This window comes from Dermochelys coriacea, chromosome 1, assembly GCF_009764565.3.
Source record: "Dermochelys coriacea isolate rDerCor1 chromosome 1, rDerCor1.pri.v4, whole genome shotgun sequence".
In the NCBI taxonomy this organism is placed as follows: domain Eukaryota; kingdom Metazoa; phylum Chordata; order Testudines; family Dermochelyidae; genus Dermochelys; species Dermochelys coriacea.
In genome coordinates, this window is record NC_050068.2 from 164,328,070 (window position 1) to 164,344,351 (window position 16,282).

At 38.6% G+C, this 16,282-nt stretch overlaps 1 protein-coding gene across 25 annotated transcripts in view; it reads right to left on the reverse strand.

The window, feature by feature from the left end:
* The window catches only part of ITSN1 (intersectin 1), a 228,939-nt gene that overhangs the window by 111,080 nt on the left and 101,577 nt on the right, over positions 1-16,282 (reverse strand). For 13 of the 25 annotated variants that reach the window (XM_038406525.2, XM_043508169.1, XM_038406518.2 and 10 more), the window contains 2 exons: positions 10,559-10,646; positions 9,821-9,960 (listed from right to left, as the gene is read on the reverse strand). In XM_038406525.2, coding sequence (XP_038262453.1) covers positions 9,821-9,960; positions 10,559-10,646 — 228 coding nt within the window. Of the gene's footprint in view, positions 1-9,820; positions 9,973-10,558; positions 10,647-16,282 lie in introns of all 25 variants that reach the window. The other 12 variants (XM_043508140.1, XM_043508185.1, XM_043508228.1 and 9 more) reach the window with 1 other exon arrangement.

The window sequence follows — 16,282 nt, forward strand, 5'->3', positions numbered from 1 at the left end:
TTCCAGGTGAACAAGCTGCTGCTGCTGTCATTTCAAGTGTGGATAGGGACTTTGGCATGCTCAGTTTAGTTACGTGTGGGAGCTGCTTTCAGCTAAGAACTCCCTTGATGCACCTCTTCCCTTTCTTGCCCTGCCCCCTCTTCCCTCACTTACACTTGTTTGGTAAGTGGCTCAATTTCCAAGTTGCAGTTTAAGTCTTGGCTTATCAGTCCTGAGCTAACATCTCTACTGCTACTGAACAGAGAACTTAGAAAGTGAGATGGCTTTGCAGTGGCAGCTTTGAAGATAATCTGTTACTAGAAAAAGAACAGGAGTACTTGTGGCACGTTAGAGACTAACAAATTTTATTTGAGCATAAGCTTTATTTTATGCTCAAATAAATTTGTTAGTCTCTAAGGTGCCACATGTACTCCTGTTCTTTTTGCGGATACAGACTAACACGGTTGCTACTCTGAAATCTGTTACTAGTTACAATACTTTTGGCTAGCTATTAAGAACACAGCAGCATTCCAAGTGCCCCTTTTCCTCATCCTCACTTAATTTCTTTATTCCAACAATTCTCTTCTTTGATCTTAAGTAGTTAAAAAACAGGACTAAGTCATTAGGCCAAGAAGTGGAACTAAAATCCTTGGAGCATTAAAGCTATCAAACTTTAAAAACCCACAAGAACAAAAAAAAAAAAAAAAATTAAAGAAGATAAAGCCCAACTATTTGCACTAAGGCTAATTTATTTTAACAGGACATTTAAAACAGAACGAGAGCCATTTAGCCATCCATAGGCTTCAGAAAGAGTTCTACTCTAATTTAGAGAGAGTTTTTATTTAGTTATTTATTTTTAAAAGTTCACCAAGTTATGAAATCCATAAAGGAGTACAGACCTGATCTTGCTAGAACTCTTTGCACTGAACTCCCATTCACATCAGTTGGAGCTCTGATTGCACCAAAATTGCAGGATTGCATACTGTAGAACCTCAGAGTTAAGAACACCTGGGAAATGGAGGTTGTTTGTAACTCTGAAATGTTCGTAACTCTGAACAAAACGTTATGGTTGTTCTTTCAAAAGTTTACTACTGAAAATTGACTTTATAGTTTTGAAACTTTACTATGCAGAAGAAAAATGCTGCTTTTAACCATTGTAATTTAATTAAAACAAGTACAGAAACAGTTTCCTTACCGTGTCAAATATTTTTAAAAAACTTTCCCTATATTTTTCTAGTAGTTTACATTTAACAGATTACTGTACTGTATTTGCATACTTCCGATTCCAAATCAGGTGTGTGGTTGACTGGTCATTCATAACTCTGGTGTTCATAATTCTGAGGTTCTACTGTATTTTTTTTTTTAAAAAACATATATAGGCTTACTTTACAACTAAGCTCATTTTATAACAACTAAGCACGTACCCTGTCCTGGTTGTAAGTGAAGGTACACAAGAAATATTACTTTTATCTAGGCAATAAGTAAAGATTAGATTGAAATTCAAAATTGGATCTAAACTTTTAAGATTTTGTTCTAGAACTTATTAAATACTATATACCAGTCAACCACACACCTGATTTGGAATCGGAAGTATATGAAACTCTGCTAAATATACAGTTAAAAATACACAGTCTTTTTATAAAAAGATATGACTTGTAGTTACCTAAGTTAGAAAGCTATACATTTGTTGAGATATTCATAACTTTAAGAGTCCACATTTCATCCATCATTTGTGGTGTTTGCAAGATTACCAGTGTGTTATCCAAAAGGTGCAAGTAGACACTGTTTGAAAATAAGCAACTAAACCACAGATATATATAAATATATTGAAAAATTAGAGCACTGTCAAAGTTGCAAATCTAAACAGTCAAGAAGTATAACAGCAAAGATTCTGATAAAATTAAGACACTCACAAGGTATTTCTGAAAACTAGGCAGACTATTAAGTGTACGTGGGACAGTAAGTACATAATGTGGGCAAGTAAAGTTGCCATGGAAACCTTAAACTATTGCATTTATTGTCTTAGGGCCAAATCTTGCCTTCCCACAGAGAGGCAAGAGGATGTCCAGGAAATTTCCAAGGATTACCCTGTGAAACTTCCACCAAAACTTGCCCTTGAGGGAAAAGGATCAAGGGGCGTGTGGAACAGACAGAGGTGGAGCATCCCAGCCCTCTAGATCTAAGGGGAAGGCAACCTCTAGTCCAGTGGTGGGCAACCTGCGGCCACATGTGGCCCACCAGGGTAATCCGCTGGAGGTCCGCGACACAGTTTGTTTACATTGGTCTGCAGGAACGGCTGCCCGCAGCTCCCAGTGGCTGCAGTTTGCCGTTCCTGGCCAATGGGAGCTGCGGGAAGCGACGTGGGCCGCAGGTTGCCCACCACTCCTCTAGTCCCACTACTCACTGAGGGGCTCTCCCACCCCATCCCACGAAGCATCATCACTCCTGAAGCAGCTGTGCTAGCCTCAACAGAAACACTCCCCCTCCCTTATGCCCCATATCAGCAGCCAGGAAAAAACTACCATCTAATGAAGATGAATTTTTAACAGCCTCTTGTATAATACCCAGCATCACAAAATGCAGTGCTCTATAGGAATAGACTATGTATGATGCAGCATAAGTGTTTCTGTTTAAAGTTTCTTAACACAATGGTCGAAACAAGGAGATTCATTGTTTTAAATGTTGAAATGTTATACTCACTAGTACCCTGTCCTGGTTGTAAGTGAAGGTACACAAGAAATATTACTTTTATCTAGGCAATAAGTAAAGATTAGATTGAAATTCAAATTTGGATCTAAACTTTTAAGATTTTGTTCTAGAACTTATTAAATACTAACTTAAACACTGCACACTCATCTGTTTATGGGAAAGCAAAGCACATAACTGGAGGTGGAGACCTTTAGAAAGAAAGGTAAGTAGCTGATGCAGCCCAGGAGAACTGCCAGGCACTGCAGCATTGCATCTTCCATTGCCACTGACTGGAAGAAAGAAATGCTCAAATATAAACAGTCATTCATATGCAACACTTGTCCAGTACACAGACTAGACCGGGATCGAAAACAAATGAAATATTACACAAAGACAGACTTTTTTCAAGAACACGGTTTTAGTTGTGTGCCACATTTTTTCTGGCACTGAGAGTAATATATCAGGAACGTAAGCCTATTTTTAAATTAGTTGGCTACACTAATTTACTGGCTTTCATCTCTTGTATTAACACACATGCTAACTATGTGAATCTCCAGTGTTATCGAAATTAATATCTGATCTCTGCAGCCAAAAATTGATTTTTTTTTAAAAAACTGATCCATCTTACAGGGTTTCTAAATGATTGTGGCCTTTGTAAAAGTCAGGGCTTGTATATGAACAACGTATATGCACAAACTTTATTACATAAAAAGAGTAACATAATAAGCCTTCCTTAACCCAGAACTATTTTACACTTCTATGTAAAAGAGTGGATCCAGGTAGACCTGTATCATACCCAAACATATATTTAAACTAGATAGAATATACAGGCCAAGATTTTCAAAACGGGATACCTAAAGTTAGGCTCCCAAATCCAAACTGAGGCATCAAATAGGTGGCCTGATTTTCAATCATGCTACACATATAGCAGGTCCCACTGACTTCATTATTCTTATTCCATAACACACTCCCGAAAATAATATTAGCTACTGTCAGTCTTTCTTGTTAATAGCTGTGTTAGTCTGTATTCGCAAAAAGAAAAGGAGTACTTATGGCACCTTAGAGACTAACAAATTTATTTGAGCGTAAGTTTTCGTGAGCTACAGCTCACTTCATCGGATGCATTCGGTGGAAAATACAGTGGGGAGATTTATATACACACACAGAGAACATGAAACAATGGGTTTTATCATACACACTGTAAGGAGGCTGAAGGTGATGGCTAGTACCGTTCTGTTATTTTCTTTGTTGGACCCGTCCTGTAGTAGGTGACTTCTGGGTACTCTTCTGGCTCTGTCAATCTGTTTCTTCACTTCAGCAGGTGGGTACTGTGGTTGTAAAAATGCTTGATAGAGATCTTGTAGGTGTTTGTCTCTGTCTAAGAGATTGGAGCAAACGCGGTTATATCGTAGAGCTTGGCTGTAGACAATGGATCGTGTGGTGTGATCTGGATGAAAGCTAGAGGCATGTAGGTAGGAATAGTGGTCAGTAGGTTTCCGATATAGGGTGGTGTTTATGTGACCATCGCTTATTAGCACCGTAGTGTCCAGGAAGTGGATCTCTTGTGTGGACTGGTCCAGGCTGAGGTTGATGGTGGGATGGAAATTGTTGAAATCATGGCGGAATTCCTCAAGGGCTTCTTTTCCATGGGTCCAGATGATGAAGATGTCATCAATATAGCGCAAGTAGAGTAGGGGCATTAGGGGACGAGAGCTGAGGAAGCGTTGTTCTAAGTCCATAACCATTTCACATTTGGGGACAACGTATACCTTCAAATCAGCGGCACTGCAATGGGTACCGCATGGCCCCACAATGTGCCAACATTTTTATGGCTGACTTAGAACAACGCTTCCTCAGCTTCCCCAACTAAAGTCTCTCCAACGCATCATCAAGGATCTACAACCTATCCTGAAGAATGACCCATCAACCAGGGGTATGCACACCCCCGGGCATATGCACAGGTCTTCCAGGAAGTATTCAACTCCTCTATACCAGTCTCTCTCAATCTAGAGGTTGCAGCCCCGGGGGGGGTCCATCGGACAGGTTTAGGTGGATTGCAAAAATGGGGGCATCATTAAGGGGTGGCAAGCAGGGCAATTTCCTGGGACCCCAAGCCACAGGAGCCCCACAAAGCTAAATTACATGCTTCAGGTCTGCTGCCTGGGGTTCAGGCTTCAGACAAGGCTACCAAGTGTAAAACAGGGTCAAGTATCACACTGAAATACAAGAACAGTATTTATATTCCAATTGATGTATTTTGTAATTATATGGTAAAAACGAAAAAGTAAGCGGTTTTTCAATAATAGTGGGCTGTGACACTTTTGTATTTTTATGTCTGATTTTGTAAGCAAGTAGTTTTTAAGTGAGGTGAAACCTGGCAGTATGCAAGACAAATCAGATTCCTGAAAAGGGTACAGTAGTCTGGAAAGGTTGATTTTTATGGCTGACTTAGAACAACACTTCCTTAGCTCTCATCCCCTAATACCCCTTTTCTACTTGCGCTACATTGAGGACATCATCATCTGGACCCATGGAAAAGAAGTCCTTGAGGAATTCCACCATGATTTCAACAATTACCATCCCACCATCAACCTCAGCCTAAACCAATTCACGCAAGAGATCCATTTCCTGGACACTACTGTGCTAATAAGCAATGGTGATATAAACACCCCCCAATACCAGAAACCTACTGACCGCTATACTTACCTACATGCCTCCAGCTTCCGTCCAGGACACACCACACGATCCATTGTCTACAGCCAAGCTCTAAGGTACAACCGCATTTGCTCCAATCCCTCAGACAGAGACAAACACCTATAAGATCTCTATCAAGAATTCTTAAAACTACAATACCCACTTGCTGAAGTGAAGAAACGGATTGACAGAGCCAGAAGAGTACCCAGAAGTCACCTACTCCAGGACAGGCCCAACAAAGAAAATAACAGAATGCCACTAGCCGTCACCTTCAGCCCCCAACTAAAACCCCTCCAGCACATCAAAGATTTACAACCTATTACAAAATGATGCCTCACTCTCACAGATCTTGGGAGACAGACCAGTCCTCACTTACAAACAGTCCCCCAACCTGAAGCAAATACTCTCCAGCAACCACACACACCACACAACAAAAACACTAACCCAAGAACCTATCCTTGCAACAAAGCCTGATGCCAACTCTGTCCACATATTTATTCAAGTGACACCATCATAGGACCTAATCACATTAGCCACACCATCAGGGGCTCATTCACCTGCACATCTACCAACGTGATATATGCCATCACGTGCCAGCAATGATCTCCTGCCATGTACATTGGCCAAACTGGACAGTCTCTAGGCAAAAAAATAAATGGACACAAATCTGACATCAGGAATCATAACATTCAAAAACAGGTAGGAGAACACTGCAACCTCTCTGGCCGTTCAGTAAAAAATTTAAGGGTTGCAATTTTGCAACAGAAAAGCTTCAAAAACAGACTCCAGTGAGAAACTGCTGAGCTTGAATTAATATGCAAACTAGATACCATTAACTTGTGTTTGAATAGAGACTGGGAGTGGCTGGGTCATTACACATATTGAATCTATTTCCCTAAGTTAAGTATCCTCACACTTTCCTGTAAACTGTCTAAATGGGCTATCTTGATTATCACTACAGAAGTTTTTTTCTCCTGCTGATAACTCATCTTAATTAATTAGCCTCTTACAGTTGGTATGGCTACTTCCACCTTCTCTGTATGTGTGTGTGTGTGTGTGTATATATATATATATAGATATAGATATAGATATAGATATCTTCTTACTATATGTTCTATTCTATGCATCCGATGAAGTGGGCTGTAGCCCACGAAAGCTTATCCTCTAATAAATTTGTTAATCTCTAAGGTGCCACAAGTACTCCTGTTCTTTTTGCGGCTACAGACTAACACAGCTGTTACTCTAAAAACTGTACTAGGAGACTGCCTAAGACAGCCAACTCATTTCATACATTATGGACGTGGACCAAATTCAAACTGGTGACCTACAAGTTAAAGACTCTCCATACTATCTTTTTTTTTTTTTTTTTTTTTTTTAAAACCAGTTGCCTCAACCATGCAGTCCCAACTACCTGAAGATTTTCAGGTATTCAGTAAGGAAGCCCTAAGATACTGCTTTTGAAAACCCAACTCTGAGTTACATTATATTCCAAAGAGCTTCAAAAACCCACTCAGTGTGTCCACTCATGAATTTTTTACTTGAAGGAATAAGTGACTGAAGAGCCCCAGCCACAATGAGAAATTTAATAGAAGGACTTTTATTAAGTAAGACATTTAGGAGGAGTTGAAGAACTGCCAGCCAAACCACCAGTGTTCTACCTCATGGTTACATGATTATGTATACCACTAAGACACAAGGAAACAATTATATAATTCAAATAATTTAGCCACTACTCTGGTTACCATAGGCCTTCTCTTATCAGGGAATATAAAATACTATAAAATACATGCAATGGTAGTGCAATCTACAGTTGTGACCTTAAGAACCCCTCAATGCCAACTGGCAAAAGATTCACTGTTCTGTAACAGCAATGCTTAACAGGCCTGATAAGCTCACTATACCTACACTACAGTACATACTGCTTTCATAGTATTTATCCACAAAAAAGGTCATGTGAGATCCTCAGTAAAAGCTGGGGAACACTGTTCACTAATATTGTTGTGAAAGGTAAGTACAAATACCATGCAAGACATTTTTTTTTATATATATATATATATATATATATATATATATATATATATATATATATATATATATATATATATATATATATAAAAATAATTACACACATACGCGCGCGCGCAAAATAAGTGCCTAACATTCGAATCAATGCAGAGTTGGCATACAGGTTTCTGACAAATAATGTATATTCACCTGTCTGCCTCCGTTCACATGTAAATAAAGCATTGTAGGCCAGCACAATGGAAGACCTATTTGCATACAAACTCAACAGGAGGAAGTGAAGAACAATTACTTTGGGGAATATAAAGAGGCAACAGGATCCCTTTCTCCTGCACTTGAAGTAATTGGGGCAGTGTGATTACATTAATGAAAATGGGATCCCAAACAGCCTTGGCTGGAAATGCTTTGAAGACTGCTTTTAGATTGACGGATAGCCTGTTAAACTTAACTGTAGTCTCTAGAAACCATGTATTAATTTTGCTTTATATGTAACCTCTTTCCATTATCCTTACTCTCTTAAATCTTCTCTTTGATAATAAACTTATGATTGTTTTCACTATAAAATGTACCTCAGTGCTGTGATATTATACAGTGGCTGATCCTCATTTGAATCAAAGAAGCTGGCATTTACACCACCCCTTTGGTGATAGCAAAACTGGTATTTCTCTGAGTAGCTGGTGACAGAGTCTAGATATCACAGGGGAATGCTACAAAGGAGTTGGTGACAGGGATGCACCTATCGTTAACATCTAAAGCAAAGCAAGGGCTGACAATGGCCTGAGGGGATCGTTTGTGTGGTTTACAGATTGGTGTTGTCAGGGAGCTGATGCTCAGTTAAGCACCAGCAAGTTTGTCTCTTCGGAGGTGGGGTGGGGGATAACAAGGCAACTCAGTCTTGGGCACCTCCAGGACGAGCCACAATCATATACTATGTTTCAGAGTAGCAGCCGTGTTAGTCTGTATTCGCAAAAAGAAAAGGAGTACTTGTGGCACCTTAGAGACTAACAAATTTATTAGAGCATAAACTTTCGTGAGCTACAGCTCACTTCATCGGATCATATACTATGTTGTTAAAAACAGGAGCAGTAATCTTAATCACATTAGAACATCAGATAAGACTTGACCTATAGTCTCAGTAGTGAAAAGGCACACTAAATACTTTTAAGTTATTCAGTTTACCTTATCTCTCAAAACATTGTGTTGTATCAACTACTGACAGACAGGTGATTAGCGTGGTTTCCTTTTCAAGAAAAAAGTGAATTAGAAATCTAATTCAACAACATTATTTTAGGTTATATTCACTCAAAAGATATGCAATTCATATCTGTAGCCAAATTAACCTAATATAAAGACAATTCTCCTAATTAGATCTAATTTCAAAACAGAATCAGCTATAAAACTTTTGCTCTTGTTGCAAATATAGAAAACAAAAAGGAGAACATTCAATATACTAGTTGTATGTTGCAGGAAATACTGTATCTTCTCCTGGATGCTGTTTTTTTTAAAATATCCATGGAAACAGTGAGATAAAAAGTTCCTTCATATTAGGTTATCATTTTCCATTTTTTTAATGTAACTGTCAGGAAGAAGTCTTAAGCACTATCTTTGAAGGATGCTCTTCCTCTCCTAGCTGTTGCCATTTCTCTGCTTTTACTGTGTGATTTGATGAAGCACAGTTTCAACAACTGACTAATCAATCTGTGAACTGACTAAAAACAGGAGAAGTGAAAGTATGAAGAGAAAAGAAAAACAAACTACAGTCAGGAACAAGTGTGACAGAAAAATTCTGCATAGAAATCGAAGTCAAGTCACTTTACAGATATGTTTAAAATGAAGGGTGTATGAATTTGCAGAAGCAGTAATTCCACCATATTTCCAGAACCTCTGTTTATAGATGTTTCAGAGTAGCAGCCGTGTTAGTCTGTATTCGCAAAAAGAAAAGGAGTACTTGTGGCACCTTAGAGACTAACAAATTTATTAGAGCATAAGCTTTCGTGAGCTACAGCTCACTTCATCGGATGCATTTCCATGAAGTGAGCTGTAGCTCACGAAAGCTTATGCTCTAATAAATTTGTTAGTCTCTAAGGTGCCACAAGTACTCCTTTTCTTTTTGTTTATAGATGGGGAGGGTAGAGGTTGGTAGTTTTTTTCAAGTGTAATCATAGATCTGGGATCAGATCATTTGAATTTATTCCCAAGTGGGTTAAGATTTAATCTGGAACCTCTTGTTCAGAGTGTAGAGTAAATGCCAATTTATCCAAATGTTGTCTTCTTAAAAGGAGAAGTGTACATTATATTTCAGAATGCTGTCACTTAGTAAAATGATCTTAACATTAACATTTTGATTAGAAAAATTTTGAGTAAAATGTTTCTGCCCATGATCAAATTAGCAGCTGATCAACCAAACATTTAGAAAACAGGGATTAACATAGGTTACCTTCAGTTGATTATTGAAAATATCAATCTCCTGAAGTTTTGATCTGGTTTCTTTTTCTACTTCATCTAGTTGGTCTCGAAGCTGCTGGCGTACTAGTTCCTTGGCTTCTAAGGCTCTTTTGATAGTAAGAAGAGAATCTCCTGTTTTTAAACATATTGTCAAATGAGATATTTTCTTACACGGACATCTTTAGGTCACACACTGTACCGTTTCTCAGCATTTCTCTTGCTAGATAAAAAAAATTATCAGTGATACAAATGATATGTTGTGCAAATAGACAAACTTATTTTTAGATATATACAGAGGTGAAAGTAAGCCAGTACTGTCTGGTATGGCGTACAGCAAGAGCCTGTACACAGTTGACCATACTGGCAGGGGGCAGCTTCTCCAGGTAGGCAATTTAAAAGGGCCCTGGGCTCCCAGCAGTGGCCGAAGCCCCTGTCCCTTTAAATCACCGCCGGAGCCCCGGGGCTCCCGGCTGCCGCTACCATGGGGCTCCGGCGGTGATTTAAAGGGCCCAGGGCTCCCAGCCACCACTACCGAAGCCGGAGCCCCAGACCCTTTAAATTGCCGCCAGAGCCCCGGGGTAGCAGCAGCAATTTAAAGGTCTTGGGATTTAAAGGCCCTGCCCCTTCTGCCTGAGGCCTCGCCCCTTCCACCCGAGGGGGACCCCGGCCCTGCATACCGGTAAGTCCCTTAAATTACTTTCACCCCTGGATATCTATTATATATACTTACTGTGCAAACTGTTCTGCTGAACTTGTTTTAGTTGGTCATTGAGTAACTGTTTTTCTGGAATCAACCTTCCAAGCATCTGCTGAGACTCCTTGGGGAAAAGATAGAAGAACAAGCTATTGACTTTAACCAGGAATAGGCACTAGCTTCACATTATACTATTTTACCTTCAGTGAAGTATCTCTTTTCAGCTCCAATCACTCAGTCAAATATCATCAAAGCACTTGTTGTGTGGGAACATTTCTTAGTGATACAATTACATACAGGTTTCAGAGTAGCAGCCGTGTTAATCTGTATTCGCAAAAAGAAAAGGAGTACTTGTGGCACCTTAGAGACTAACAAATTTATTAGAGCATAAGCTTTCGTGAGCTACAGCTCACTTGCTCTAATAAATTTGTTAGTCTCTAAGGTGCCACAAGTACTCCTTTTCTAATTACATACAGGTACATCCTATCCCCTAAAAAAGCCAGTAAGTCAAATCTATTACTTTAGAAACTGCTCCCATCTAAAAACAAACTTGATCTCAACTAGTTCTAAAGCAAGATCTGACTGAAATTTTCATAAGGGGACAAGGATCTACTTAGTTGGGTACTGAATTGGGCCCTTAGGAAGTGTCTGGGGGTCATTTAAATGAGTAATTAGAAGTTTCATCAAGATGAGGAAGATTTAAGGATTGATAATTTTATTAATCATTCAAAGATAATAAATAATCTTCCTTTAAACAAACACATAACCACCAAGATCTGCTTACTTGTAGACTTATCAAATAAGAACACTAGAGTTCCAGATCTCTGCTTAGCATTCCAGCAGAGATCACAGTCCATTATTTGATTCAGTTGCCTTACAGGAACCCAGAAAGCAACACATAAATAAAAGTTTAGTTGTAGGGTGGTCTGCGAATGAGAAGATTTTTCTTATGGCAGAATATGTATAATCCTTGTTATTTCTGGGGGATGATAATTGTCAATTGCACTACATACTTTTCCAGTGCCTTGACTCATCATCAAGTTGTCAGAACAGATTACAGAACCCTGATATGAAATGGCTTAATAATCAAAAACTGAAAAGGAGTACTTGTGGCACCTTAGAGACTAACAAATTTATTAGAGCATAAGCTTTTGTGAGCTACAGCTCACGATGAAGTGAGCTGTAGCTCACGAAAGCTTATGCTCTAATAAATTTGTTAGTCTCTAAGGTGCCACAAGTACTCCTTTTCTTTTTGCGAATACAGACTAACACGGCTGCTACTCTGAAACCTGTAAACAAAAACTGTCAGTATCAATACCTCAGTATCTTTGAAAACAAACTTTCTTTTAAGCAAGTTACTTCAGCAGCAGTTTTGATGATTTAAACTACCTGACAGATTTGTCACAAACCATCATAAATGACATAGCATGGCCTTCTACATAAGTATCACACAACCGGTTAATCCTTTCGTGAGCCCAGTCAAAGATTTGCATTTGCTTACAAGAACACATATATGATGGTATTGAAAGGACTACATAGCAAAGCTGTTGATTAATCGCAGTTAACTCACATGATTAACTCAAAAAATTAATTGTGATTAAAAATCATGATTAATCGCAGTTTTAATTGCGCTGCTAAACAAGAGACTATCAATTAAAATTTATTAAATATTTTGGATGTTTTTCTACATTTTCAAATATATTCATTTCAATTACAACACAGAATACGAAGTGTACAGTGCTCACTTTATATTATTATTTTTGATTCCAAATATTTGCAGTGGTAAAATGATAAACAAAAGAAATAGTATTTTTCAATTCACCTAATACAAGTACTGTAGTGTGATCTCTTGTAAGTTCAACTTTCATGACAAAATGTACAACTATGTAAAAATAATAATTGCACTCAAAAACAAAACAATGTAAAACTTTAGAACCTACAAGTCCACTCAGTCCTACTTCTTGTTCAGCCAATCACTCAGACAAATAAGTTTGTTTATATTTACAGGCAACAATGTCACCTGAAAGTGAGAACAGGCGTTCACATGGCACTGTTATAGCTGGTGTCACAAGATATTTACATGCCAGATGCACTAAATATTTGTATGTCCCTTTATGCCTCAACCACTATTCCAGAGGACATGGATACATGCTGATGACAGGTTCTGCTTGCTAATGATCCAAAGCTGTGTGGACCAATGCATGTTCATTTTCATAATTTGAATCAGCTGCCATCACAGAAGGTTGATTTTTGGAGGGAGTTGCGGGGGAGGAGTTCAGGTTCTGTAGTTTCCACATTGGAGTGTTGCTCTAAGACTTCTGAAAACATGCTCCAGACTTGGTCCCTCTCAGATTTTGAAAGGCACTTCAGATTCTTAAACCTTGGATTGAGTGCTGTAGATATTTTTAGAAATCTCACATTGGTACCTTCTTTGCATTTTGTCAAATCTGCAGTGAAAGCGTTCTTGAAATGAACAACATGTGCTAGGTCATCATCTGAGACTGCTATAACATGAAATATATGGCAGATTGTTGGTAAAACAGATCAGGAGACACACAATTCTCCCCCAAGGAGTTCATTCACAAATTGCATTAACGCATGATTTTTTTAAGGAGCGTCATCAGCATGGAAGCATGTCCTCTGGAATGGTGGTTGAAGCGTGAAGAGGCATATGAACGTTTAGCATATCTGGCACGTAAACACTTTGCAATGCCGGCTACAAAAGTGCCATGTGCTTACCTATCACTTTCAGGTGACGTAAATAAGAAGCAGGCTGCATTATCTCCATAAATGTAAACAAAACTAGTTTGTTTTGGCGATTGGCTGAACAAGTAGGACTGAGTGGACTTAAAGGTTCTAAGGTTTTACATGGGTGTTTTTGTTTTTTTGTTTTTGAGTACAGATATGTAACCACACAAAAAAAATCTACATTTGTAAATTGCACTTTCATGATAAAGAGATTGCACTACATTTCTTGTACGAGCTGAAGTGAAAAATACTATTACTTTTATCACTTTTACAGTGCAAATATTTGGAATAAAAATTAATAATATAAAGTGAACACTGTACACTTGGTATTCTGTGTTGTAATTGAAATCAATATATTTGAAAATGTAGAAAAACATTCAAAAATATTTAATACATTTCAGTTGGTACTCTGTTTAGCAGTGTGATTAAAACTGTGATTAATCGCAATTAATTTTTTTTAGTTAATCGCATGAGTTAACTGTGATTAAATCGACAGCCCTACTTTTAATACTTGCAGTAATTTGAAGAGTAGTCACTACTTTAATTAATTCAGCTTTTCACTCCCAAGAAACTTGGAGAAAGGATCATTTAGTAAAGCCTTTCCAAATGTGTTTATTGACCACTGTATATTAAGAGTGTGGTATCATAAATGTCAGTCAGATGTATCTCACTCAAACATTAGGCACCATTTGATTTCCAACTGAAATTAAAGGGAGAGACCCCATCTTATGAAGATAATTATTACTATAGATTTTTGTAAGTTTTTGAATTAAGAGTCTGGGAACTTCCTTTAAAAAAAGACCAATCAGATGCTTTTTGTTTTCTCCTCTATAAATGAGGTGGTTATGTATATTTATGAATATTTTTGAGGAACTGACTCAATTTCCTTGCAATTTCTGATTACTTTCTAGGTTCTCCAAGGCAATTTTGCTCTTTCCTATTGATTAGTCACCATTATTTACAGGTTTGTGATCATACAGTGATAAATCATTCAAGCAGCAACACTTGAGGTATATGACATTATTGTTGGATCGTGTACTGGGAGAAGCTGATACTGCAGAGCCATGATTTGGGTACTTTTAAGCTAAAAAGAAAATAATCAAACAAATAAGGGTATGATGGGTTTCAAAGTAGCAGCTGTGTTAGTCTGTATTAGTCTGCATTTCCACTGAATGCATCCGATGAAGTGAGCTGTAGCTCATGAAAGCTTATGCTCAAATAAATTTGTTAGTCTCTAAGGTTCCACAAACACTCCTTTTCTTTTTAAGGGTATGATGGTAATTCTGTTCCAATCATTGTGAAAAGAGCATTTATAAATAGTTAATGCTCTGTATTAATTGCATTGCTGGATGCTCAGGATTCAATTCAGCTTGTAACCATTTACCCAAACCTAAAACCACGAGTGGTTTGAATGAAGGTTAAAAAGCAGGTAATTTTCAACAAAGTTGATTTTGTTTTGGAAATTTTAATGGAATTAAACAGAGGGCAAACTAATGATTGAGATAAGCAAAAAGCAGTTGTATGCTGCATAGGGTACATTTAGGGGGAGGGAGGAATTTCTCCCCCACTCAGAACTAACAAAGTTAGGCAAACAATTATTTTTTTAAAAAGCAGGTAAATTGCTCCCCTTCGGATCTCCTACAGTGATACATTGAAACTGATGGCATAAAGTTAGTATAAAAGGTAACATTTTAAGGACATCTGCATACATTCAAGCCTTGTATGCATGTGATAAAAATCAGTAACGTCATAGGCGCCGACTTCCACTGTTCCCAGTGGGTGCTCAACCCCACCCCTGCCCCTGGCCTCGCCCCTGCACTGCCCTCACCCTGCCTCTATTCCACCCTTTCCCGAAAGTCCCTGCCCCCTTCCCATCCCCATTCCACCCCCTGCCCCCAAGTCTCCGTCCCTGCCCCACCTCTTTTACACCTCCTCCCCCGAGCGTGCCTTGTCCCCACTCCTCCCCCCTCCCTCCTGGAAAGTCCTAAGCATCATCAAACAGCTGTTTGGCAGCAGGAAGTGCTGGGAGGTAGATGGAGGAGCTTGGGCACGGCACACTCGGGTTGGGGAGGAACTTGGCTGCTGGTGGGTGCAGAGCACCCACTAATTTTTCCCTCTGGGTGCTCCAGCCCCAGAGCACCCACAGAGTCGGCGCCTATGTTAATGACTCATGAATTAAGTTATAAAATATTGTAGAAGCTCAGTTGTTTCTCCATTCTACAGAGTTTCCTGACATTCAATCCACTTACAGTGTGTTGCCACATTTCAAGCTTTCAACACTTCCATTGCTACTCTATTTTGTATCTCCACTTTATAAATGTTCTCTTTACTCTGTTTTATATATTTCTCACTTTGTAGAGAAGAACCAAAGTGTTATGGAAATATCAGTTTTGACTTTGGTGAAAATAAACCCCATTTCAAGGGAGAAGAGAATCCTGATGACTAAGGCTCAATCTTCAATGTTACATTTGCTTTGCTCTGAAAGCAGAAAGCTGTAAACTAAAGGAGGAAGTCCATTAATACAGAAGAAAAAGAGCTGGACTTAGGTCTGTGATCATTCTTATCTTTTAAGAGAGTGACTTCAGTTATCTAATCATTCTCCACTCATTTGGTTGAGTCAGCTTTTCCTTTGTTTCTACACAAAGAAACACCCCCACAGGTTACCCACCCTCCAAACAACTAATCAAACAAAACACTTTAAGAGCTAGATGGGGGGAGGGGGAAGAGGGAAGACTGAGAGAACACGTACAAAAACAATTCTTATTGGTATTTCTGTTTTTAGAAAGCTAAGAAGTGCTCAAGTGTTACGGGGATGGGGATCATAAGAACCTGTAAAAACAGTATCAAGCAAACCACAAGACTCTCACATATCAATTCCTAATGGATACATGTGTTATGTGCATTTCAGACAACCAATGCAGCAGTTAATGAACTCATGAAAATGCAACTACTCATAGCTAAGGCTACGTTTTAGTCATGGATATCATTAGTAAAAGTCATGGACAGGTCATA